The sequence below is a fragment of the Aspergillus ruber genome (genome assembly GCF_000600275.1).
Source record: "Aspergillus ruber CBS 135680 unplaced genomic scaffold scaffold00010, whole genome shotgun sequence".
In the NCBI taxonomy this organism is placed as follows: domain Eukaryota; kingdom Fungi; phylum Ascomycota; class Eurotiomycetes; order Eurotiales; family Aspergillaceae; genus Aspergillus; species Aspergillus ruber.
Genome location: NW_024467306.1, coordinates 441501 through 464261, shown reverse-complemented (window position 1 = coordinate 464261; position 22761 = coordinate 441501). Strand labels below are relative to the sequence as shown.

Here is a 22761-nt window from a genome sequence, read left to right as displayed (position 1 = left end):
TGTTCGTAGCGATGGTGTCCCTGCGCTGATAGGGGAGCTTCCCCGCGGTGCAGTTGGGGTTCTCAGAAATGCGCGAACTCGACAGGAACTTTTTTCGTTTCAGCTGGCGATGATAATAAATTAAATATAATACATATATTGAGATTAGTGGACATAAAATTCTCAAAGCGACAAGGTTTCTGGGGAAAAGATGGAGATGCAAGGAGATAACAGGCCAGCTGTGAATATCGGACCGAGCACCGGCGATGATGACACTGCACGTGCAAGTATACAAAACATAGCAATATCAGCAATTTCTTTTAGAATGTGGAGAGCAGCAATCATATGCTAAGACTAAGTACACCCAAATAATACACTGTACAAGAGCTCCAGGTTGATAAATGTGTACACGGAGGTACTCTACGGAGTAGTTAACTAGACAATCCTCAAGACTTGCTAGACACTGCTACAAGATTTGACTAACTTCGTATTACGCGCATCTATGCATATTAAGAAATAATTCTATTTCTATCAATAGAGTACTACTACTATGTATGAGTCCCAAAAATAACTGCAGAATATTACAACTAATAACTAGTTGAATGTGCCAACCCGAATACATACCTTACCGCTCGGGCAGACATGTTTCGGAGTATCGTTAATCCTTCCACTGCTGACAGAAGCCTGACAAAGCGGTGGATCAGCAGCGCACCCCACAGATCGATAATGGTTAGTGATGGATTGGAAATCCGGAAAAGCCAATTGCAATGCGCCAATTGAAAGCATGAACAATGGGTTATGAAGATTAGAAGTCCGTGACTAACGCTGACAGCTCGCTTTTAAATTCTGCTTCCCCAGACTCGCGAAGTTTCTCCTGTATTCTCTGCTACGCTGCCGTTGCTGTATATATAGCCCCCATCCGGGTCGATGAAACTGTTTCTCTCATTCTCAATTTGCATTATAGCAATTCTTCTTTCTTATATCTACCAACCGGATCAAATCAAGGATCTAGTTTCTTATATTCAAGAACAAGTCCCAGCTACCTTGTCGCAGTACTTGAACACCCACATCACAACTACTTCACGGAACACCGAGTACGCCCCTATCGTCCACCCAGTCACGGAAATGGCTATTCCCCGTGCGATCCGTCAGGCTTTCCTCGCCATTGAGCAAGGCGAAGGTGCAGGCGCCCGTGTGCGCCGCTCCATTGGCACCATGAAGCTCCGCAACTTCAGCCCCTTCCTCATGCTCGACCACTTCACCATTGGCAAGGGCGCCGGTTTCCCAGACCACCCGCACCGCGGCCAAGAGACCATTACCTACCTTCTCTCCGGCGGTGTAGACCATGAAGATTTCGCAGGTAACAAGGGTACCATTGGCCCTGGCGACTTGCAGTTCATGACCGCGGGAAAGGGTATTATGCATGCGGAGATGCCCCACGAGAACCCCGACGGTAGCCCCAACGTGGGTATGCAGCTCTGGGTCGATCTTCCGGCCAAGTTGAAGATGTGCGAGCCCCGGTACCGCGATCTACGGGCCAATGAAATTCCCTCTGTTACCGTCGATGATGGCCGGGTTACTGTTAAGGTGATCTCTGGTCAATCACACGGTGTCGACTCCGTTCGTGATCTCGCATACACCCCTGTTTGGATCCTCGATATCAACATCAAGCCCGGTGGCAAGATCACCCAGGCTCTGCCTCAGGGCTGGAACGCATTCGCATACACTCTCGGTGGCACCACTGTCTTTGGCTCCAACGACTCAACTCAATTGATCAAGGAATACCACAATGTTGTCTTTGAGCAAGATGGTGGCTATGTGGAGATGTCTGTTCCTGACAATGCGGAATCCGACTCGCGCATCTTTCTTGTGGCTGGTCAACCGCTGGATCAGAAGGTGGTTCAGTACGGTCCTTTCGTCCTGAATACCCAGGAACAGGTTTATCAGGCTATGCTTGACTTCCAGACTTCATCGAATGGATTTGAGAGAGTGCGTGGGTGGGAGAGTGAAATTGGCAAGCGGATGGCCTGGTGATTGATTTGTTTGCGATATATATATATATATATATATACGATGGCGTTTGGTCTGTTATTTATTCATGATTGTTTATTTTTGTGGTTTGGTACTGCTATAGCCTGTCATCTGTTGCGGATTCGCAGTTTAGTTCATATTAATGTTGGCCAGAGTCTTGAGGCATATATGTAGTTTCGTCCCCGTAGACGACTCTCATACTGTTGGAGAGTAGAATTTCGGGTTAGAAGGATCCAGAATTAGAGGTGCCTGTCTATCTTCGACAGTCAGTAGCCTTCTCATCTTCCATATTCTCTTCTGTAGATACTCGGATATCCCGACCGGATATCCCGAAAAGTTCGTTTCGAGACGAAACGACTAGACCCGGAGAGTTGAATTCGACGATGATCCAAATGATTGATTAGATGTCCGGTTACGGAACACGGATGTCTCTCTTGTCTCCGATTCCGTCTTCCTTCCGTGCGGAAATGAAGAATCACTGATCTGATTGAGATCAGATAATGCACCTGTCACGGGATCTCACTTCAGCCTCAACACATTCTCGACCACAAGTTCAACAACTACCGCCACATAACCGCCATCAGATTACTCTTTGATACTACTATTATTCAATATGCAATTCATGGTGACGCGTTACCAGGGCTTTGCCCTGCAATCTTCTACAACCTCTGTCTCCACTGCCCGGACGTGTGGACCAACTTTGGCTTCGTTCCGAATCCCAACGACACCGATAAAGCCCTTAGTTGCTTCAAATCGTGGGCCCATGCTATTTTAGCTTGGTTCAGGAATGCCACCAAAATGGAGCGCATACGTCAACCCTCCCAGCCTTAAAGGGTCGGGTTTTCTTCGGCTGGATGATATAGGGGAATAAATGATTTATTTCTTCGTCTTTTCTTCTCTGCTACTCTTTCGGTTCTCATTCCTTTCGTTTATGTGGCTGTAAAGATGAAGCTTCACTCATTTGCTTATTTGTCGACCCTTTTGGGTTCGGCTCTCGCATTGACAAACTCCTCAGAGGGTCTCCTAAAGGCTAACGGAGGTATGTGTACGCCATGAGAACCTCTATGACCATTCAACTGACAATTGCAGTGTCCCTTGGCGAATGGCAAGATGCCTTTCAGAAAGCATCCCACTTCGTCTCCCAACTAAGCACCGCCCAGAAAATCCAGCTGATTACCGGTAACGATGTCAACACCACCGACGGCACCTTCACGGCCCTGCAGTTCCTTGACGGCTCTATGGGTCTCCAGGACTACTTCTACGCCTCTGCATTCAGTCAGAGCTCCGCCCTGGCCATGACCTGGGACAGGGAGGCCATGTACGACCAGGCCCGCGCCGTGGCCACAGAGTTCTACCTCAAGGGTATTCAAGTCGTCAATGGACCTACCACGCAGCCTATGGGAAGAACTGTTTGGGGTGGTCGATTAGTTGAGACTTTTGGTCCGGATCCGTATTTGAATGGCATTGTTACTGGGTTGAGTACAAAGGCCTACGTTGATACTGGTGTGATTGCCGGGGCCAAACACTACATTCTTAATGAGCAAGAAACGAACCGCACGTCGGGTGGCGGCGGCGGCGGTGGTGGCCCTGGGGGTGCTAATGGTGGCCCTGGAGGCATGGTAGGATCGAACTCCTCGTCTAGCTCCATGCCACCATCCAAGCGTGCGGCTGGGGGCTCTGACTCCAGCTCTAGCTCCGCCCCCTACTCATCGAACGCTGACGATAAGACCATGCACGAGACGTATCTGTGGTCTTTCTATGACGGTGTCAAGAACGGACTTGGAGCTGTCATGTGTGCCATGACCAAGGTCAACAACACACTGTCCTGCGAGAACTCCGATATTCTGCGCAGACTGCTCAAGAACGAACTTGGATTCCCCGGTATGGTCTTCCCAGACACCATGGCGCAGCAGCACGCCCTGGCCAGCGCGGTCAACGGTCTTGATTACGGATCTAGTAGCCTCTGGAGCACATCCACTATGAAGCAATTCCTCTCGAACGGCAGCCTTCCCCAAGCCCAACTCAATGATATGGCCATCCGCAACCTCATGGCCTACTACCACGTCAACCTGGACAACGGCACACAGCCCGTAACCGCCGACAAAGACGCCTACGTCGACGTCCGCGCAAACCACTCCAAGCTCATCCGCGCCAACGGCGCCAAATCCCTCGTCCTGCTCAAGAACACAAACAGCGCCCTGCCCTTGAAGAAACCGCACACGATGTCCATATTTGGCTCACACGCGGGACCAGCCACCGCAGGCCCGAACACTGAATTCAGCGTCCAGGGTTCCGGTCCTACTTACCAGGGCCATCTGGCTACAGACACTGGATCTGGACAGAGCTCGTATCCCTACCTCATCACCCCGCAGCACGCGCTTACCAGCAAGGCCGCCGAAGACGGCACCATGATCCGCTGGGTTTTGAACGATACGTACAGCGGCGGCAGCGGGTCTGCGCTCGTCATGCAGGGCTCCGACAGCACGGCAGTTACACCATCCATCTCCACATACGCAGATAACCAGGACGTCTGCGTCGTCTTCCTCAACGCGCTGGCCGGCGAGGGCGCTGACCGCACGGAACTGTATAACGTCGACCAGGATAACTTGGTGAAATCCGTTGCAGAAAATTGCAACAACACCGTCGTGGTCATAAACACCGTCGGAGCGCGTCTCGTCGATCAGTGGATCGAAAACGAAAACGTCACCGCTGTTGTATACGGTTCCCTCCTGGGCCAGGAATCCGGTAACTCCATCGTGGACGTTCTCTACGGCGATGTCAACCCTAGTGGTCGTCTCATTTACACCATCGCGAAGAACGAGAGTGACTACAATGTTGATCTCTGCTATACCTCCCAATGCAACTTTACCGAAGGTACCTTTCCTCCCCCAAACACCTTGCCCCGCCCTATTTCAGTGGGCTAATGATACAGGAAATTACATCGACTACCGCTACTTCGATGTCTACAACAAAACCCCCCGCTACGCCTTCGGTCACGGCCTCTCCTACACAACCTTTAACTACTCCTCCCTCCACATCTCCCCCAAAACCTCCCTTTCCCGCTATCCCACAGGAACCCCCTCCGTCGGCGGCCCCACAGACCTCTGGGACATCGTCGCCAACGTCACCCTGTCCATTGAGAACACAGGTCCACTGTCTGGTGCTGAAGTACCGCAATTGTACATCGAATATCCCGAGGCCGCCAAGCAGCCTGTTCGGCAGTTGAGGGGTTTCGAGAGGGTGGAGATTGAGAAGGGAGGGAGTGCGGAGGTTAGGTTCGGGTTAAGGAGGAGGGATATTTCGTATTGGGATGTTGGAGCGCAGAAGTGGGGTGTTGTTGGTGGGAGTTACGGCGTTAGGATTGGGGCGAGTTCAAGGGATGTGAGAGTTAAGGGGGAGTTTGAGGTTAAGACGGCTTGAGTGGCTTTCTTGGAGTCTTTTGGTTCGATAGGTTATATATGTAAGTAGAGTACGTGTATTGAATTAATGCTCCGAATGCTATGGAGGATGAACAATGTGATAAAACAATTCTGGTTATACCTATGATCCTACCTTACCCTGTATTTATGATTTATTCTCGTCCTAACGAACATTCAAAAGCGCAAAAAAGAGCAGCTTGTCTATCTTACAACTCGCATACAACCCCGAGTACCCCGTGCTTATCACCAACAATGACACCAGAACCTAACAACGCAAACATCAAACTACAAGACCAATTACTTAGCAAAGTGCAAATCATAGCCCAGCCAGCGACGCGCATTGACACCCGCGACATCCAGACCAGGAGTACCGTAGGTCAACGGCGCAAAGAACCAGAATCCGTAGATTGTGGCACCAAGAATAACCAAAGTAGCGATCCATCCTGCGACGATGGACTTCTTGCCCATGCGCTCTGAGGCCTGCACGAAACGGCGGGGAGCAGCAGTGCGGGACTTGCCGGACGGGTCGTCAGTGGTCTCGGTGATGGCCTGATTAACGGGGATCGGCTGGAGGTTGAAGATGAACTCGACCAGAGCGCCGGCCACAAGGGCGGAGGCCAGGTGGGCGGGGAGGTAGTGGTGCAGGAAACGCTGACGTCCCATGAGCCAGAAAGGGAAGTAATGAGCTGCCCAGCAGAGGTAGAAGAAACCAGTACTGTTGTACACGCGGGAGCGGGTACCAGGGCCCCAGACTAATTCAGTTAGCATGCATCTCTCAGCATTAACGGATAAGAGGACTTACTCTCTTCTAAAGCATCGACCCCACGTCGAAGAGAAAGCTGGTCCGCACCAATGATACCAGCAAAAACAGCCAACAAGCTGCTAGCAATCCACCATCCGATAGGGTTACCAAGGAAATAAATCTGCTCCCGGGTGCTCTCCTTGGTCCAGAAGCTGACACCGCGGAGGAGGAATGGCCACTGGAAGGGCTCACTAGCGTACGGGTGGCTGCTGGTCAAGGCATTGTTGTGTAAAAACATGGCCCGCTGCAGTTCGAGATACTTCCGGAGGAAAGGCAACTGCTTGACCTTGCGCTCTTCCTTGGACAAACGAGGACTGTCTGGCGGCAACGACTCAATGCTGTCTACATACCACAAGTTGCTGGACTGCAGGACGTTCTTGTTTCCGTTGATTTCGGCTTGCTTGAAGCCCCAGTCCGGCAAGGGCGTCGTGTGCGTCCACAACGCCACCCTGGTAGGAACGTGGATCAACTTGAAGTGGCTCGACAGGGTTCGGAAGTCCTGCTGAGCCTTTCCATTTTCGATCTTGATCTCGAACAGCGTGTCGTTATGTCTCTCGCCATCGGCCAATTCTTGTGTAACGGTAGTGAACTCCTGGTTGGTTGGGAAGAATGGCGATGCTACATCGTGGGTCAGGAGAATGGAGTCCGTTCCCAAATGACGCAGCTGGATAACGTCGCCGTTCTTCACCGAATGAACCTCGCCATCGGCTAGAGGCACAGTAGGAAGAATCTGCCAATGGTTGTTCGTGTCGTTGAAAGGATATCCGGTGACCTGCTGGCCCTGGCTCGAAATCCGTCCGTCGTCGTAGCGCAGAGGATACTTCTCCCAGTGGCTGTGGAGGAGGGTCTTGGTGTCCTTGTGCTTGATGGTGATGCTGTCAAAGTATTGGATGCCGACGGATTGCGCGGCCATGGCATTGTCACTCAACGTTTCCTGGAACTCTGGCGTCATGAAATCATCGCCGGGGCCGGAGCGGTTAAGAATCGTGAAGTGGACCTGGAACCAGAAGAGATAGAAGAATAGGGGCAGGATAATCAAACTAAAGAGACGCGCCCCAAAGTGCTTGCTCCATTGGAACATGCTGAGCGCTCCCCGTGGACGTTTAATGTCCAGCAAGTTCCACAAGTCGATAACGACCGCGCCACCAATGGTGATGAAGGTGAACACACCAACGTACTTGGTCGAGATGACACAGCTCAGCGACACACCAGTCAACAGGAGCCACTTCCACCACTTCCGAGTAAATGGATCATGACGCAGCTTGTAGAAGCGAATATAGCACAAGATGCTCAAGGCCATGGCGATCACCAGGGTCGAGTCCATGAGAATCAAACGGTCCTCTCCAATGTGGGCATTGTCAAACAGAACAAGTCCGGCCGACAACACGCAAGCAGGCAGCGAGTATCCCGACTCCCACATGATCTGGAAAACCACAGGCACGGTAAGGGCACCGAGGGTCGCGGGCATGGCACGGAGAGCGACATAGGGGACCTTATTTTCGATGTACGATTCACCAATGTTCTCGAACAAAAAGTGGCCGTCATATCCAATCATCCATCCCATTAAGGCGAAGAGAAGTTTACCAAACGGAGGGTGGACATCGAAGAAGTAGGTGCGTTGGAGATAGTACGAGGCGAACTAGAACAAAGCAACCAAAGTCAGACCTCCTGTCGCTCTGGCGGAGCAGGAATTCGACCTTACCTTTCCGAAGTGCACCTCATCGAAAATAACTTCATCGGGGTAGGAGATTCTCCAGAATCGGGTGACGAACGCCAGCACAGTCAGAATGGCCATGGCCAGCCTATAACTCCATTCCGACTGACGCTTAGGAGTGTCAGAGCCCCCTTGACCAGCAAGTAATGGCGAAGAAGCATCGTCCGAAGCGTAGTCGGTCTCCTTCTTTCCGCCTCTCTTACGGAGAGACGGCGAAGTGCCAGACATGTTGTAAAGAAATTGTGTAATCAAGAAATCAAGAGAGCGACCAGGAGTAGAAGAACTGCGGAAGTAACAGGGGCGTTAGTTTAGGACAACAAGAGGCACTAGCATTACCACGGCCACGGACCAAGACAGCACACTTACAAGAAGCAATTCAACAAAAGGAATCAAACGAAGAACATGAGCAAAAGCGAGAAAAGGAGGGGCGACGATGAGGAGCTGGTTGCGATGCGGATTGCGTGTCGTTTTTGGGTCGGATGTTTTGGCTTCAGCGGAACGGAAAAGGCGGAGGGCCGATATAGGAGTATGCACCAATTTGTTTCATGTGAAGAGTAGACGTACAAAATATTAGGAATTGCAATTGAATTGATGTTCTGTATACGTTCGATTAACCGATTGATAGCAACCCAACTCCCAAACCATACTAGTATATACTCTATGCCTAGACTCCGTCCAAGACACGCTCTGGAATCAACAAAAAGCTCAAAATAGCAAAGACAACGACTTCGTTACTCGTCAACATCAGTCATATCAAGCAAGTCCAATTCTGTCTTGACCAAAGATTGAAACTCCGTTCGAGAGATCCCCGTGCTCTTGGCCAGTCTGAACAGACTCTTGATGTTGGAGGTGATGTGCTGTTTGACTCCTACTTCGCACGCAGACCGGCTCTCCGCTTCCAATTCCAGCTTTGCTACTGCATCGGAGCTGGCAGTCGAATCTGACGATGGACGAGGATGATTGAGTAACGCGACACTCTCTTCGTTGGCTGCTCCTGACGGGTAGCCGTTAATCTGCGCAGATGAGTCTGCTTCAGAGCCATTAACCTGCCTTTGCAGGAGACTGGCCAGCAGGTCCCCGTTGAGGGAAGTCGGTCCCACCTCGGGCTGTTCCTCCTCAGGGTCATGGTTATCCATGGCTGGCTGTACATCGCCGTATCGCGAGAAATACGATGTCTCAGATGCATTCTGCTGTTCTAGGGAGGAAGCAGGATTAGGAGCTGGTGTCTTGACAGCTGGAGTTCGTCCAGGTGTCGCATCGTACTGGGCCCAGTATGCAGCATCATCTTCGTCCTCTTCTTGCTCTTGCTGTCCTTGACCGTTCTGCTTGGCACGTTCATCACTCTCCGCAGTCCGTAGTGCATCCTCCATCAATCTCTCCTTGGACTGTGCATTCGCCTCCCCGATTGAAGTGGACCAAGTCTCTTCATCCTCCGCCGCTCCTTCTCGAGGTAGTAGTTCAGCCAGTCGCCAGCCCGGTCCTTCATTCTCTTGATCAGGCGGGCACCAGAGGTAAATAGCCTTTAAGCAGTATTCGGGAAGCGCGATCTGTGCATGGAGGGTCTCTTCGTCGATCCGTTTGTAGCTCACGGGCAGTTCATCGGGCAGCTCGATCTCCCCCGAGACGGGGTGGGGCTCGAAATTTGTGCCATCGACAAGAGCCTGAAGTTCCTCTCCTTTCTCTGATTTCCACGAAAGTAGCCGGAGCCATGAATCCGTTGGCGAAACCGAGACAGAAGTGAGGAACTGGACTCGTTGGCGCAAAATCGGAGACAAAAGAGGGAGAAGAGCCGGAGGAGGGCGTGGCGATACAAATGCGGTGGGGAGGCACGCCAGGATGGGAGGCAGTAATGTGCGGGGATCGGGAGTATGTATAAGTTCAACCATCTTGTCTGATTTTGTTTCTCTTATGAAAGCAGTTGGGCGAGGGTGATATAAAAGGAAAAAGGTGGTCAAGTCTTTGTTGGCAAGAAAGGTGCGTTTGTTTATCGTTATCAGCGGTGGGCCAAATTGGGTCTTTGTATGGATCAGTAGTACATAGTATGAGAATTTCGGCCACAGCAATAACAGAGCGAAAAGCAGAGCAAATAGAGAAAATTCACCAGGGAAGCCTCACTCTTTAACTGTTACCCCAGAGGACAGTATAATCCGTACTCTTGATGACTCTCCTTTCGCCCGGCGTGGGTCAATGGCGCTTTTGCGGGGTTGAGTTGGAGCATCCAGAGGAGGAATGGAGATAGATCTCTTAAACAATTGTGGCAATGGCAAGTACCGATTTTCTGTCTCTACTCCATACTATGTACAGAGAAGCGAATATACTATTTCATGTGCAAACACACGACCTGAACTGTTGAGAATAACGAACCATGGCATATATACAACTATCAGTGAACAAGAGTATATATTTGCCGTCTAATACCAAGCACAAGTAAAATGGAATGCGATGCTGGCGCTGAGAATTCCCAAACGGGAAAGTGAAGCTATACAAATTGGGCGAAGCTGCAAACAGTTTTATCGCCATCACAATTGTGTTCTCTGTGTTTTGTACCATTTGGGTGCTGATAGCGATAGTAATACTCGGACCAGGTCAGCCCAGGATCCGCGGACTAAGTACGTAGTAACCCACCGGGCTATTTGGCTTTTATTGATTCCTCCAGCGTCGACTTTAAGTTTATCTTGCTTTTTCAGCTGGCCCACTATCACAGTCGACTCAAAATCTCTGCGGTCAGAATGTTGTAGCTTGCCCGTCTATCAATGCATGCACACCGATTAGTGAGGATGCCAGCGTGCATCTCGAATCTTTTTTTATTTTAGAGTCTCTCAGCCTTGATGCTCGATTTCATGAGAATTCCTCTTCATTTCATCAATCCAAGAAAAATTATGGACACCGCTGAGTCTCATGTCGATAACACAGCCAAAACAGATCATCCCTTCGAGGAGTCGGTAGGAAACAGGAACAGAACCAGAACAATTATCAGCAACGATGCCTACAGCAGACTGCAACCGGAGGAGTTTACGAGTCTTGAGAAAAAGGTCCGACTCAAAATTGACATTCGTCTCTGTACAATCGCAGGTACCCTGTGCTGTTTGAATCTCCTGGACTCGGGCATCCTCTCCTCAGCCTCAGTCACCACCATGTTCGAAGACCTGGATCTTCACGGCACACGATACTCTGTCTCCGTCTTTATATTTACAATTGTCAATGTGGTCTTTAAACTTCCCAGCACTGTGGCTGTGCGTCTTGTCGGGCCGCGTCTCTGGCTTTCGTCCACTACGGTCTGTTTCGGTGTCATTACTCTCTGCACGGCCTTTGTTCACACGTGGGGACAAATGATTGCCCTGCGCGTGCTGTTGGGAGTCGCTATGTCTGGAATCTATCCATCTATGACCTACCTCATCAGCGCCTGGTACACCCGGCGCGAGCAGCAGCTTCGCTTCGCTGCGATGCAATCTGGCGAAGTGCTCGGGCTGGCTACGGGTAACATTATCAATTATGCACTCAATCATCTCAATGGAAAAGGCGGACTGGCAGGCTGGCGCTGGATGTTTCTCGTTCAGGGCCTTATCGCCTGTGTGATCGGCATCGGCACGTATTGGTGGATGATTGACTTTCCGGAACAGGCGCATCGCAGCTTCCGCTTTCTGACAGAGAGGGAGGCCTACATAGCATCCCAGCGAATTCAGCATGATCGTGGCGATGTTGTCGCGGAGCCTTTCTCATGGAGCAAAGTCTGGGTGTGCTTTGCGGACCACAAGCTTTATGGGTTCTCTGTCATGTTCTTTCTGTTAAATCTGGTGTCGACCTCCTTGAGCTATTTCCTTCCCATAATATTGCAGTCCGGCATGGGATTTTCCAGTAGTGCATCCATTATCCTGTCCACTCCGGTATGCTCGTTCCTTGATCATACCAATGACAGTACTAACTCCAACAGCCATACTACTGGGCCGTTATCCCCGTTTTGCTCACCTCTCTAATTGGAGACGCTTACCGCATCCGCGGGCCCCTCATCATCATCAATTCCTTCTGTCTTATCGCTGGTTTTTTGATGCTGGGCCTCTCTTCCCAAGTCACAGTCCGCTACATTGGCACCTTCCTCGCAACCGGCGCATATGTCTCCAACTGGGCGGCACTGAACGCATTCATGGCCAACAATATAGTTGGTCAGTGGAAGCGAGCTACTGTCGCAGCCGCTGTTGCGGCATGCAATGGACTCGGGGGAGTGGCGGGGAGTTATATCGTGAGGCAACAAGAGGCACCACAGTATCCGACTGCTGTGTGGGTGTCTGTGGGCTCGCATATTCTCATGATTGGGATTGTGGCCGTATTTACGGTGTACTTTTTTCTGTGTAATCGGAGGGCGATTCGACGGGGAACGGTATGTCTTATGCATTGTTTTACCATGTGGGCATGATTGACACTAACAAATTGCAGATAACGTTCAAATATACTTATTGATAGAGTTACAAAGCATGTTATATATGTGAATTCATAAATATGACGAGAAATGAAATTATGGGATACATATCTACCCGCGTCCTTCTAACCCCGAAGTTACCATATCACTGCTATGGATAATGCACGTTGAAGGGTATTGAAGCTGTCTACCGTCTTCAATACTCCAAAAGGTACCTCACAATTGCACGCGCAATTCTAAATGACAAGGACTTAGCTCAATCAACACAATCAAATGGCTAAAAATTTCACTGCAATATGATAGAATAATTCCAACCCAAGGAAGTGACTGCATACCTTAATAAATGTATTGCTACTATTCAATCCAACCAAAAGAAATGAGGTACCAATGAACTTTATTCCTTTGGCCTCATCTCATAATGGGCTTCCATCAAGTTCCTGATTAGTGGCGACGCAGAGGATACGGTAGCTGTTCTGGAACTGGATTCTCTCTAAGATTAAGCGAATACTTGGCGACTATTTACTAATTTAAAGGATGAATACTTACTTTGAACCGGCCTTTCGAGGTTCCCTCGGAGGGTACGAATCCTCTGGGAAAGAGCCAGACCCTTTTCGACGACTTATTAACTTCGTTGCTTCGTAATGGCTGTTATTTTTGAGGCATTCTAGAGGAAGACTTGATCAGCTTTACATGCGGATGCTCGGTGATGTTTTGTGGTGGTCTGCGAGGACTCCGATCCGAAGGTACGGTTTCTGATATATATATAACCCTATGGTCGTAATCCAATTCAACCGCTAACTTCTTGACCTAACGCATAATCACATTTTCACGTGGGAGAAGCGAAAAAGATCCATATTTGCAAGATGTATATAAATACTAACCTAACCGTGATCTGTTCATCAGTCATTGGGCGAGGAGACCCACACATAAGACATGGCAGCAGGCAAAAGTCGGCTGAGGACCTGGCTTCGTGACAAAGAGACACCTTTCATGTTCCGTCTTGATGGCTAGACAAAAGTAAGCTATGGTTCTTCCGCTTAGAGTAACCTCACTGCCCTTCCCGGCGTCTTACGGTGCATAGTGCGACGGTATGTCTTTTCAGACATAGCCCTGCGTTGATCTAGAAGAGAGGATCATATTGCAAACCGCCAATTCTCCTTCGAAAGCTACGAGCCCTCCAAGACTGCCCAATGCCACGAGGAAATTGGTCGGCTTCCTTCTCTCAGGCCGAGACACAGCAAGCTCATCGGGAAGCGCAGTCTCGATTGGCTATCGCCATTGATCTCCTGTTGAAGATGTGGAATTATTCAATCCCGGTAACGGTGATCAGAATTCCTTCCTATAGATGTATTGGAGGGTAATAATGTTTTCATGTGCGACTAGCACGCTTATTGTCACCTTCTTGGATAAATTCCCCCGAGAGATTTCCGAAATCTCGAGGCACTGGGCACTGGGTATTGAACATTGGCCATTGTCGAATAATTGAGCACTCGCTTTAGAGGTTTTGGGCCGTAAGAACGGGAAAAGTACTTAATGTACTCCTCGATGCTAAGCAGATCCGACCTAGGCCATTTCCGATAAAACAAAGCAGTGGCTAAGTAGCTTGCTAAGCTAGTTGGTAAGGAATGTCGTAGATTTGCAACAGCTCGGTCCCAATACCTGTCGCAATGGTTGCTGAAGTGATTGAGAACTGCAAACACATCAAATATAGATTACTACAAATCATAATGACAAATTCTGTCCGAGTGTTCAAGTGAGAACAAATGGGACGAGACTCGCTGGCAGATACTGACGCGGATAAATATATTCACATGGTCGACCCTTTCATTTTCTTTGAGACTTTACTTCTAAGGAACCGTGTCTCCATCGAAACATAGTTACGAAGTATGGACTTAAATGTATAATAAGATGGATAGAAGTACATGACCAAGGGGTATATGCTAAGCTAAAATAATGACGGTAAAAACATTACATGAATGACATGTACAGTCAACGAGGATATATGCCACAAAAATGATATGCATGCAATTCAACCCACTTTATCCTTCTGTTCCAATTTCCCAACCAATCGCTTCATCCCTGTCCATTCCTCTGAAGATACATCCTCAGGCGTACCGCTGAGTCCCTTTCCGACCTCGAAGACGGTGACGACACCGTCGAGTCCACCGGTTGCCAGACGCCGTCCCTCGCGCTCTTCCCAGGCAACCTTGTTCAAGCTGCGGGTGATAATACCAGCGCGGCCAGCGGATGGTGTGGCTCGAACAACGGGGACTTCAGTATCTGTGTAGAGATCCCAGACTTCGAGGTGGCCAGCACCGTCGACGAGGGAGAAAACACCGGGGCGGTGGGGCGACCACTTCGCATCGTAGACAATGTCTTCGCGATTGATGTCTAGAATTGGAGATACGACTTGGGTCGCTGCGGCAATGGACGTAGCAGATGCGGTGGTCGCTGGTGGGCGCACGCGCCACAACCTGACACTCCAGTCCAGACTCGAACTGAGCATTAAATCGCCAAGATCGACCGGTCCCCGGGCTGGATGGAATGCTGTTGACATGATCGGGGCCGTGTGGCCGCGGTACGCGAGACGGCGGTCTGTACCTGCCTTTGCGCCGGCTCGGTCGTAGCGGTGGCATGGGTAGATTCCCCCGTCTTCCGTACCGACAATGAAGAATGTTGGGTCAGATTGCGGGAAAGACATGGTGGTAGGTGCGATATCTTCGGTTTTGGATGGCGGAATGGACGTTAGTTCGAGGTATTCCTGCGGTTGGGAAAGCATGTCGACTGTCCAGCCGCAGACAACTCCGTCGGTCGATGCAGTCAAAATGTTGTGAGCGTTTTGTGTGCCAACAATTGAGATGCTGTAAACTGGGTGGGCGTGTCCGGAGCCGGTAAGCGGCGTCTTCTGTACAGGCGCGCCCCCGCCTGCGCGCGACGAACGAGTATCCCATAGCAAGACCTGACCAGAATACGAACCACCGACAATAAGGTTAGGGTGAAAAGGAGAAAATTTGGCCGTCAAGATGTCTGAGGTCGAGTGAAAGATGTATTCCGGGCGGGAATGCAAGTGTTGATTCCATATTTGGACGAGACCGTCTGGCTCGTGAGGGGCCGAAGGGTTCTTGGTGTAAGAGGCCAGAACCAGTTCAGGGAACTATGAGAGTCAGTTTTTGTTAATGAATGGGTAGTTGCGGTTCACGGACCTTTGGAGAGAAGCTCAAGTCGCTAATCATACGCTTCTTGCTCCACCGCTCATCCCAGAACTGGCAAACCTCCTTGATCCCTCTCCTCTTTCCGTGTTCTTCATCTTCCACTATATCACCATCAATTCCTCGTAATTCATAGTCCGCTAGGACATCATATTCTTCGTCAAGTGCACGCTCAATCACCTTCGCTGACCGGTCCACAAAGTCCAAGAAGTCTTCAGAAGAGGTAACCGCCTTTAGTTCATCCTCCTCCAAAGTACGTAGGGGGTATCGTAGTTGCGATGACTGATTAGCAGCGTCCTCATCTGCTAATGCCTGAGTAGCCTGTATTTCCTCCTCGATTTCCTCGCGAAGCTTCTTCCGGATTTCCTCATCGCGCAGACGGTCTTTCTTACTCCGGCGCTTGGGCTGCGTGGGATCCTGAGTATCGCTACTCTCCAATTCCACCTCGCTTTCGGAATCGGATTGTGGTCCTGCTAAGTCGTCTGTTTGTATACCTTTGCTGTAAGTGACGACTTCTGGTCTGGGTGTGGGAGCCGGTGGTAATTCAGGGGCAGCCACAGAAGCCTCTGCGGAAACTGTTTGAACGGCAATTGATGTAGATGTCGGTCGCGTGGATGGGGCAAAAGACTCCGTATTCTCTCCGCTTAGCTGGCTGGCGCTCAGCACTGAATTCGGCCTGCTGTCTTTCCGCGACGTGCCATCTGTTCCATCGGGGCGGTCGACAAGACGGGCGATCAAGTCATCGAGCTCTGCTCTGCTGTCTGAGCGGCTGGGTACGGGCGATACAACCTGGCGACAACGGTTAGGAAGCTATCAAGAAATAAAAATAAGCCATTTAAGGAGTAACCCATACCTCTGAACCCTCTCCGCTATTGGCCCTGCTCAGGCTAAACTCCTGCTGCCGCAACTCCCTTTGTCGCTTCAATTCAGCGAGCTTGGCTCTTTTGGCGAGAATCTCGGCCTTGCGCTGCTGCATGGACGACATGATGAGTAGATCTCTAGAAATGCCGGTCGATATAGATAGCGGACTTGGTTGTTTTGTTCACTCCCGCGTCCGCACTCCGGACAGGCGGATGACATAAGCAGCAGCGAAACGGACGGCGGACGGAACCGGAAAAACTCGCGTACAGGGACTTCGTCGTTCCCTAACGAGAACGTCTCTTGGGATCACTGTGTTTCTGCCCCGGAATTGCCAATTATCGAACCGGTCGAATACCCCTTACGAGCGACCCGGCTCTTTTTATCTTTGATTTGTCTTCTTCATTGCTGCTCCGGAAGCCAGGGGTCTTCGCAAAATGTCCACTTCGCAGGGTGTTAATGTGAGTGTTGCGTTGCTTGTCTCTCATCCGTCCGCTGGGACCCGGCAATGGTTAGTGGGCTGACCAAGTATCATTCTACAGGTTCTCCGTTATTCGGCTCTCGCTGCCGGTCTTGCGTATGGTGTCTACCACCAGTCTTCGCTTAACTCCCATGCTAGACGTGCGGAGGCCGACCGTGAATATGCCCGTAAAGCAGCCCTGATCGAGCAGGCCAAGGCAGAATGGAAGAAGAAGACCACACCTCAGCAGTCCCAGACACAAACCAGTGGAGGTATGTTTTCCGGTCCAGCAATTCGAATGCGACCTAGCATCCCATCATCTTGCGCAATCCTGGAAGAGGGGAAGGGGGATAGACGAGCTGACTGATTATCTCCTGTGTAGTTATTTCGGATCCCGCGGACAACCGGTTTGACTTGGAGGCCTACTTGAAGGCGAAACTCGGGGAGTAAATGGATCATGGAGATGATTGACGGTTGAACATGCAATGAGGAAGAGTTGGCAATTATCGTTTCAGTGCAAAGATCGTGCCTCCCAGGGTACGGTACGGGCTTCACCCCGTTGTGTATTATTTGTTTGGTATAATTCCCAGAGTCGTGTCTTTGCGAGCGAAAAGAAGGAATGTTTTTTTTTTCTCTTTTGTTCTCTTTTAATTACTAGACATTATCTCTGAATCTTGTACATACCCTGGGCTGTTGTACGGCTGTACTATGTACACTACAATTAAACCAGAGAAAGCAAGTGTTTGTTTTATTGTCCCACTCTGATCTTCCACCGGCTTGCTTTGCTCTGTCAATGCTCGGTTCCCAATGCTGTTGGTCCTAATCCATGCCTCATGAACCGTTATCCCCGAGAATTCGGGGGTGGACAACCTTGAATCTTGACGCGATGGGTATGGTCCAAGATGCTTAACGTATGTGGTATCTGTGTCTTCAAATCTCCGTTTCAACTCTTTCCCAGGAGCGCCATGACCTCACGCAGTCCTTTGACTTGACGATCGTCTGGTCTATGAGCTGGAGCAATTGGTTTCGGGTGTAGCAGCTTCGCCTCTGTATCCCATTTCCAACCGCAGTCTGTGAACTTCTGAATTATGTCGGAATTGCCCTGCTGTGCAGAAGCAGAATCTAGCCCAAGATAACTTGCGGCCACTTCAGGTCTGATCGCCTCGTAAGTGTAGCTGATTTCTTCTAAGGTCTTGTTTTGGAAATACGCTAGAGACTGGTGTAAGTCAATGCGATAAGGTTATGGTCCGGGCACTGCTTACTTACCCTCATATCTTTGCACTAACGGCTGGAGTGGTTCTGGCCACGGAAATCCCCTGAGGTACCGGTAAACATGGTCATGGCTTCTCTGCCAGACCGCGCGCAGGAGGATCGTGCAGTTCTGTAGTAAAGAGTTATTCGCGACTAGGTTCTGTGGAATTCGCTTCGTCAACATGCGGGCTTCGGAACTGTTTGCTATCGTATTAGCGCATTGATATCCAGGCTCCAACGACCAGAACCACGTACAGTTCTTCAATGAGAAGGTGCGAAAATAAAAAGAAGGAATAGAATAAGCTTAGCAGTTCCGGATCCCCATTGCTGTCTGCCAAAAGAAGAGCTTGTCCTTCATACTGCGATAGTGTGTCATAGAGCTCGGACGGCGTCGCAGCGGATGATAGGATTGACGAGAGCTGTTTTTGGGAGAGAGGCGGTGCATCCATCGTGTATCGAGGTTAATAGAATTGTATCGACTTTGTGGATATGGTATCTCAAGAAAAGGGAGCTCTTTCAGCGTAAGTATGGTAGTGAGATGAAGCTATCCGTGCGGGGAGCGGAGAGTTGCGTACCTGGTGCCAAGAGAGCGACCTTCAACTGAGACCACCTTGCAATCAACACCCATCTTAACCCTACGACAACCTCTCATTCACCCCCATCGGAGTGGCCAAATTGGACGAAAGGCCATTCTTTTTTTTGTCTGTTTCTTATTGGCATCTCGTCCTTCTTCTTTTGCCTGGCCATTATGGCCGACGCACCCGTTGATGCTCTGCTGAAGGGCAGCTCCGGCAAGAACACACGCGGCCTTTTGCGCACTATCATTCTATTTACTATCGCAGCGGCCGCAGTGTCCAGTCGTCTGTTTAGTGTTATCCGTATGTTTCTGGAAACTATGATCCCTCGAGAGATGCAATTGTGAGTTCAATTGATCGAGTTGCTAATGGTTTCTGCTTATCAGGTTTCGAGAGTATCATCCACGAATGTATGCGTGTCCAATCCGTCTACTTCCTACATTACGCCTCGAATCCTGCGCTCGCAATCGCATATACACCTTCAAACGTTGGGAAGGAACTCGAAATGCTAACAATGTGATTTCCGTGTCTTAGTCGATCCCTGGTTCAACTTCCGCGCAACGAAATACCTGGTTGAGAATGGCTTCCATAGCTTTTGGGATTGGTTTGACGACCGTAAGTGGCATCCAGCCACCAATAGAGACACGAAAGGTTATACTGACAGCTGCTTTCTTCAATGACCAAGGCACATGGCATCCCCTGGGACGTGTCACTGGTGGCACCCTTTACCCCGGTCTGATGGTGACAAGCGGCGCGATTTACCATTTCCTGCGCTTCCTCACGCTTCCGGTCGATATCCGCAACATCTGTGTTCTGCTAGCACCTGCATTCTCTGGTCTGACGGCCTTCGCAATGTACCTGTTGACCAATGAGATGTCTCCGTCTCCGTCCGCAGGTCTTCTCGCGGCTGCTTTCATGGGAATTGTTCCCGGATACATCTCCCGCTCTGTCGCCGGTAGCTATGATAACGAAGCAATTGCCATCTTCCTGCTCGTTTTTACGTTCTTCTTGTGGATCCGGGCTGTCAAGAACGGCTCCATCATGTATGGAGCCCTGACAGCGCTGTCCTACGGGTATATGGTTTCAGCTTGGGGTGGATATGTTTTCATTACCAACTTGATTCCGCTGCACATTTTTGTCCTCTTGTGTATGGGAAGATACAGCACTCGCCTCTACATTAGCTATACCACATGGTATGCTCTGGGAACTCTGGCGAGCATGCAGATTCCGTTTGTCGGTTTCTTGCCGATTCGGAACAGCGATCACATGTCCGCCTTTGGTAAGTTGCGGTGGTGTTGGAACTCAAGGGAAATTAGTTTGCTAATGCAATGTCTAGGTATCTTTGGGTTGCTACAGCTCGTGGCTTTTGCTGAATTCATTCGAGGCTATGTGCCAACCAAACAGTTCCAGAAATTGCTCACCAGCATGATCATCATCACTGTCGCTGTTGGTTTTATTGGTCTCTCTCTGCTTTCAATCTCAGGGGTCATTGCGCCATGGAGTGGCCGTTTCTACTCGCTGTGGGATACCAGCTATGCCAAGATCCATATTCCCATCATTGCGTCCGTTTCGGAGCACCAGCCAACCGCTTGGCCTGCATTCTTCTTCGATCTGAACTTCCTGATCTGGCTATTCCCCGCCGGTGTCTACATTTGCTTCCGTGACCTGAAGGACGAACACGTCTTCGTCGTCATCTACGGTGTCCTTGCTAGTTACTTCGCAGGTGTCATGGTTCGTCTGATGCTGACTCTGACGCCCATCGTTTGCGTTGCGGCTGCTCTGGCCCTTTCCCACATCATCGACACCTATGTTACCATCTCGCCGAAGCAGGCTCAGGCCAAGTCAACTGAGTCGTCTTCCGAGTCCCTCCGTTCGAGCCGTTCCCCCGTTGTAGGAATTTACTCTTACGCCTCTAAGGCTATCGTGACATCGTCTGTCGTGATCTACCTTCTGCTTTTCGTTGCTCACTGTACCTGGGTCACCTCGAACGCTTACTCGTCGCCATCCGTTGTTCTGGCTAGCCGACTCCCTGATGGAAGCCAATTCCTCATTGACGACTACCGTGAGGCCTACTACTGGCTGCGTCAGAACACTCCTCAAAACGCCAAAATTGCGTCCTGGTGGGACTATGGTTACCAGATTGGTGGTATGGCTGACCGCCCAACTCTGGTGGACAACAACACTTGGAATAACACGCACATTGCCACTGTTGGAAAGGCCATGAGCTCCCCCGAGGAAGTTAGCTACCCAATCCTCCGCCAACACGATGTCGATTATGTGCTTGTCGTTTTCGGTGGTCTGCTCGGATACTCTGGTGATGATCTCAACAAGTTCCTGTGGATGGTCCGTATCGCCGAAGGCATCTGGCCTGACGAGGTTAAGGAGCGTGACTTCTTCACTTCTCGTGGCGAGTACCGTGTTGATGATCAGGCCACTCCTACCATGCGCAACAGCTTAATGTAAGAAGCCCTGCCCTAAGTAACAGTGCATGAAACAACTGCTAACCATCTGCGATCTACAGGTACAAGATGTCCTACTACAACTACAACTCCCTCTTCCAGCAAGGCCAGGCCATCGACCGTGTCCGCGGTGTGAGACTTCCCGCTGAAGGACCCCAGCTGTCAACTATGGAGGAGGCCTTTACCAGTGAGAACTGGATCATCCGGATCTACAAGGTCAAGGACCTTGACAACTTTGACCGTGACCACATGAGCGCTGCGGCCTTTGACCGGGGTCAGAAACGTAAGAGGGCTTCCAAGAGACGAGGCCCTCGTGTTCTGAGAACCGAGTAAAAATATTAGCTCAAATGGTATAGATGGCTTTCTTGCTTTTTTCATCCTGGTTCTCGTTGCATTTCGTGAATAGGCAAAAATATACAATTGTTTTTTCCAAGTCTAATGAATTGCTAAGATAGAAAGTTCCCCATAGTGTAATAAATCGAGTCAAGTTGGAAGCAGACAAATTGATAGAATATCAATGACATACTATACAGATCTAGATAACAAAGGAGCTGGGAGGCATCTCGTCTCATGTCTCGTATTTGAGGTATGAGCCATCTTCTTGTGCCAAGCTACCAGGGCCTTTGGGCAGTGCGCAGCGGCTCGTGTTGACTTTCTAACCCCGATATCGACATGTAGAAGCCTGGGTATTGTATCTCCGTACAACAAATCCCATTGAAAATGACATGAATGCATAATTTTCTCCGTATACTCCTTTTACCCTAGTGCACCATTCATCCCATAAAACATCCAAATAGCACTCGCTCATTCACAGAAAAGAGACGCAGGTTCATATGCAATCACTTCTTCGGCTCGGCGGGGGTGTCAGGGACCTGGACATCGGAGAATTCTTCCTGGCCGACGGCGCGAAGGGTGTAAGCGTCTGTAAGCGGGATGCAATTAGCTTTCGTTCCTGTCTATTCCCAATTTTCGTATAACACCAAATGGTGCCGCCCCTCTTCTACAACACCCCTCTGCGTAGATGGGATCGGACCACATACAAACACCAACCGTTATTCCGCAAAGCGCCAACCCGGTCACTGCATTCTTAACCAGGTACGGCCTGCGGGCACGCAGGAGGGCCGCACCGGCGCGGTAGTCCTTTCCGTAGTATGTCGAGTTGAAACTGTTGGATTGAAGGTCAGTCAGTCAGGGCCGGAATTGCGGGATGCGATGAGGATGCGGATGCGATAAATGGGACGGGGGTTGGACGTACATTCCGGCGGGCATCTTGGATAGATGGGATAATTCCCTCTATTTCTCAATTTCAAGCGGCTGCGAATGAATCTGGACTGAAAGTGAGACTTGGGGAAAGAAGGGAATGGTCTCTATTTTTGGTCGGAGATTCGAATGGAAGATGGCCGGCGGAGATGGAGCCGGTCTTGGCGCGGTCTGTAGATAGCCTGACAGCATACTACTAAATAGGATTCTTAAGTATGTTCTACTTGAGTTTAAACAGGAAGTCGTATAAGAAATCCATGTTATCTTACATAGATCTTTTATTATCCTTTATACTACTATTTCAGACCTGTTGTTGGGGAGCTACAGAAA

At 50.1% G+C, this 22761-nt stretch overlaps 10 protein-coding genes across 10 annotated transcripts; 5 read left to right on the top strand and 5 right to left on the bottom strand.

The window, feature by feature from the left end:
• The first annotated feature begins 736 nt into the window (after nucleotides 1-736).
• Nucleotides 737-2254, top strand: EURHEDRAFT_411695 (pirin family protein). The gene has a single exon (XM_040781706.1). The coding sequence runs from the start codon at nucleotides 907-909 to the stop codon at nucleotides 2011-2013; it is 1107 nt and encodes a 368-aa protein (XP_040639653.1). The 5' UTR covers nucleotides 737-906; the 3' UTR covers nucleotides 2014-2254.
• A 616-nt stretch (nucleotides 2255-2870) lies between these two features.
• Nucleotides 2871-5810, top strand: EURHEDRAFT_42749 (putative beta-glucosidase D). The gene is made up of 3 exons (XM_040783387.1): nucleotides 2871-3049; nucleotides 3100-4884; nucleotides 4943-5810. The coding sequence occupies exons 1-3, from the start codon at nucleotides 2956-2958 to the stop codon at nucleotides 5428-5430; spliced, it is 2367 nt and encodes a 788-aa protein (XP_040639652.1). The 5' UTR covers nucleotides 2871-2955; the 3' UTR covers nucleotides 5431-5810.
• Nucleotides 5727-8173, bottom strand: pmt4 (dolichyl-phosphate-mannose-protein mannosyltransferase; the record flags this gene model as incomplete). Its single annotated transcript, XM_040786314.1, has 3 exons — nucleotides 5727-6181; nucleotides 6232-7870; nucleotides 7934-8173. 3 exons carry the CDS (start codon nucleotides 8171-8173, stop codon nucleotides 5727-5729), a joined length of 2334 nt encoding a protein of 777 aa, XP_040639651.1.
• Nucleotides 8174-8676: 503 nt separating this feature from the next.
• EURHEDRAFT_454565 (uncharacterized protein) lies at nucleotides 8677-9831 on the bottom strand (the record flags this gene model as incomplete). The annotated part of the gene is made up of 1 exon (XM_040784206.1): nucleotides 8677-9831. One exon carries the CDS (start codon nucleotides 9829-9831, stop codon nucleotides 8677-8679), a length of 1155 nt encoding a protein of 384 aa, XP_040639650.1.
• Nucleotides 9832-10824: 993 nt separating this feature from the next.
• On the top strand, nucleotides 10825-12356 carry EURHEDRAFT_454309 (putative MFS transporter; the record flags this gene model as incomplete). The annotated part of the gene is made up of 2 exons (XM_040784188.1): nucleotides 10825-11829; nucleotides 11877-12356. The coding sequence occupies 2 exons, from the start codon at nucleotides 10825-10827 to the stop codon at nucleotides 12354-12356; spliced, it is 1485 nt and encodes a 494-aa protein (XP_040639649.1).
• A 1820-nt stretch (nucleotides 12357-14176) lies between these two features.
• EURHEDRAFT_530417 (putative dynein intermediate chain) lies at nucleotides 14177-16869 on the bottom strand. Its single transcript, XM_040787147.1, has 3 exons — nucleotides 16422-16869; nucleotides 15563-16357; nucleotides 14177-15513 (listed from the first exon to the last, which is right to left on the bottom strand). The coding sequence occupies exons 1-3, from the start codon at nucleotides 16551-16553 to the stop codon at nucleotides 14389-14391; spliced, it is 2052 nt and encodes a 683-aa protein (XP_040639648.1). The 5' UTR covers nucleotides 16554-16869; the 3' UTR covers nucleotides 14177-14388.
• On the top strand, nucleotides 16570-17812 carry EURHEDRAFT_42702 (ATP synthase subunit e). Its single transcript, XM_040783385.1, has 3 exons — nucleotides 16570-16887; nucleotides 16969-17158; nucleotides 17269-17812. The coding sequence occupies exons 1-3, from the start codon at nucleotides 16864-16866 to the stop codon at nucleotides 17334-17336; spliced, it is 282 nt and encodes a 93-aa protein (XP_040639647.1). The 5' UTR covers nucleotides 16570-16863; the 3' UTR covers nucleotides 17337-17812.
• A 17-nt stretch (nucleotides 17813-17829) lies between these two features.
• Nucleotides 17830-18586, bottom strand: EURHEDRAFT_454219 (CSN8/PSMD8/EIF3K family protein; the record flags this gene model as incomplete). The annotated part of the gene is made up of 3 exons (XM_040784181.1): nucleotides 17830-18095; nucleotides 18153-18334; nucleotides 18393-18586. The coding sequence occupies 3 exons, from the start codon at nucleotides 18584-18586 to the stop codon at nucleotides 17830-17832; spliced, it is 642 nt and encodes a 213-aa protein (XP_040639646.1).
• Nucleotides 18587-18885: 299 nt separating this feature from the next.
• EURHEDRAFT_454477 (dolichyl-diphosphooligosaccharide--protein glycosyltransferase subunit STT3) lies at nucleotides 18886-21504 on the top strand (the record flags this gene model as incomplete). The annotated part of the gene is made up of 6 exons (XM_040784197.1): nucleotides 18886-19015; nucleotides 19099-19122; nucleotides 19247-19327; nucleotides 19398-19991; nucleotides 20049-21171; nucleotides 21234-21504. 6 exons carry the CDS (start codon nucleotides 18886-18888, stop codon nucleotides 21502-21504), a joined length of 2223 nt encoding a protein of 740 aa, XP_040639645.1.
• Nucleotides 21505-21632: 128 nt separating this feature from the next.
• EURHEDRAFT_411687 (uncharacterized protein) lies at nucleotides 21633-22597 on the bottom strand. The gene is made up of 3 exons (XM_040781705.1): nucleotides 22427-22597; nucleotides 22212-22336; nucleotides 21633-22093 (listed from the first exon to the last, which is right to left on the bottom strand). Exons 1-3 carry the CDS (start codon nucleotides 22438-22440, stop codon nucleotides 22011-22013), a joined length of 222 nt encoding a protein of 73 aa, XP_040639644.1. The 5' UTR covers nucleotides 22441-22597; the 3' UTR covers nucleotides 21633-22010.
• Nucleotides 22598-22761: the final 164 nt, after the last annotated feature.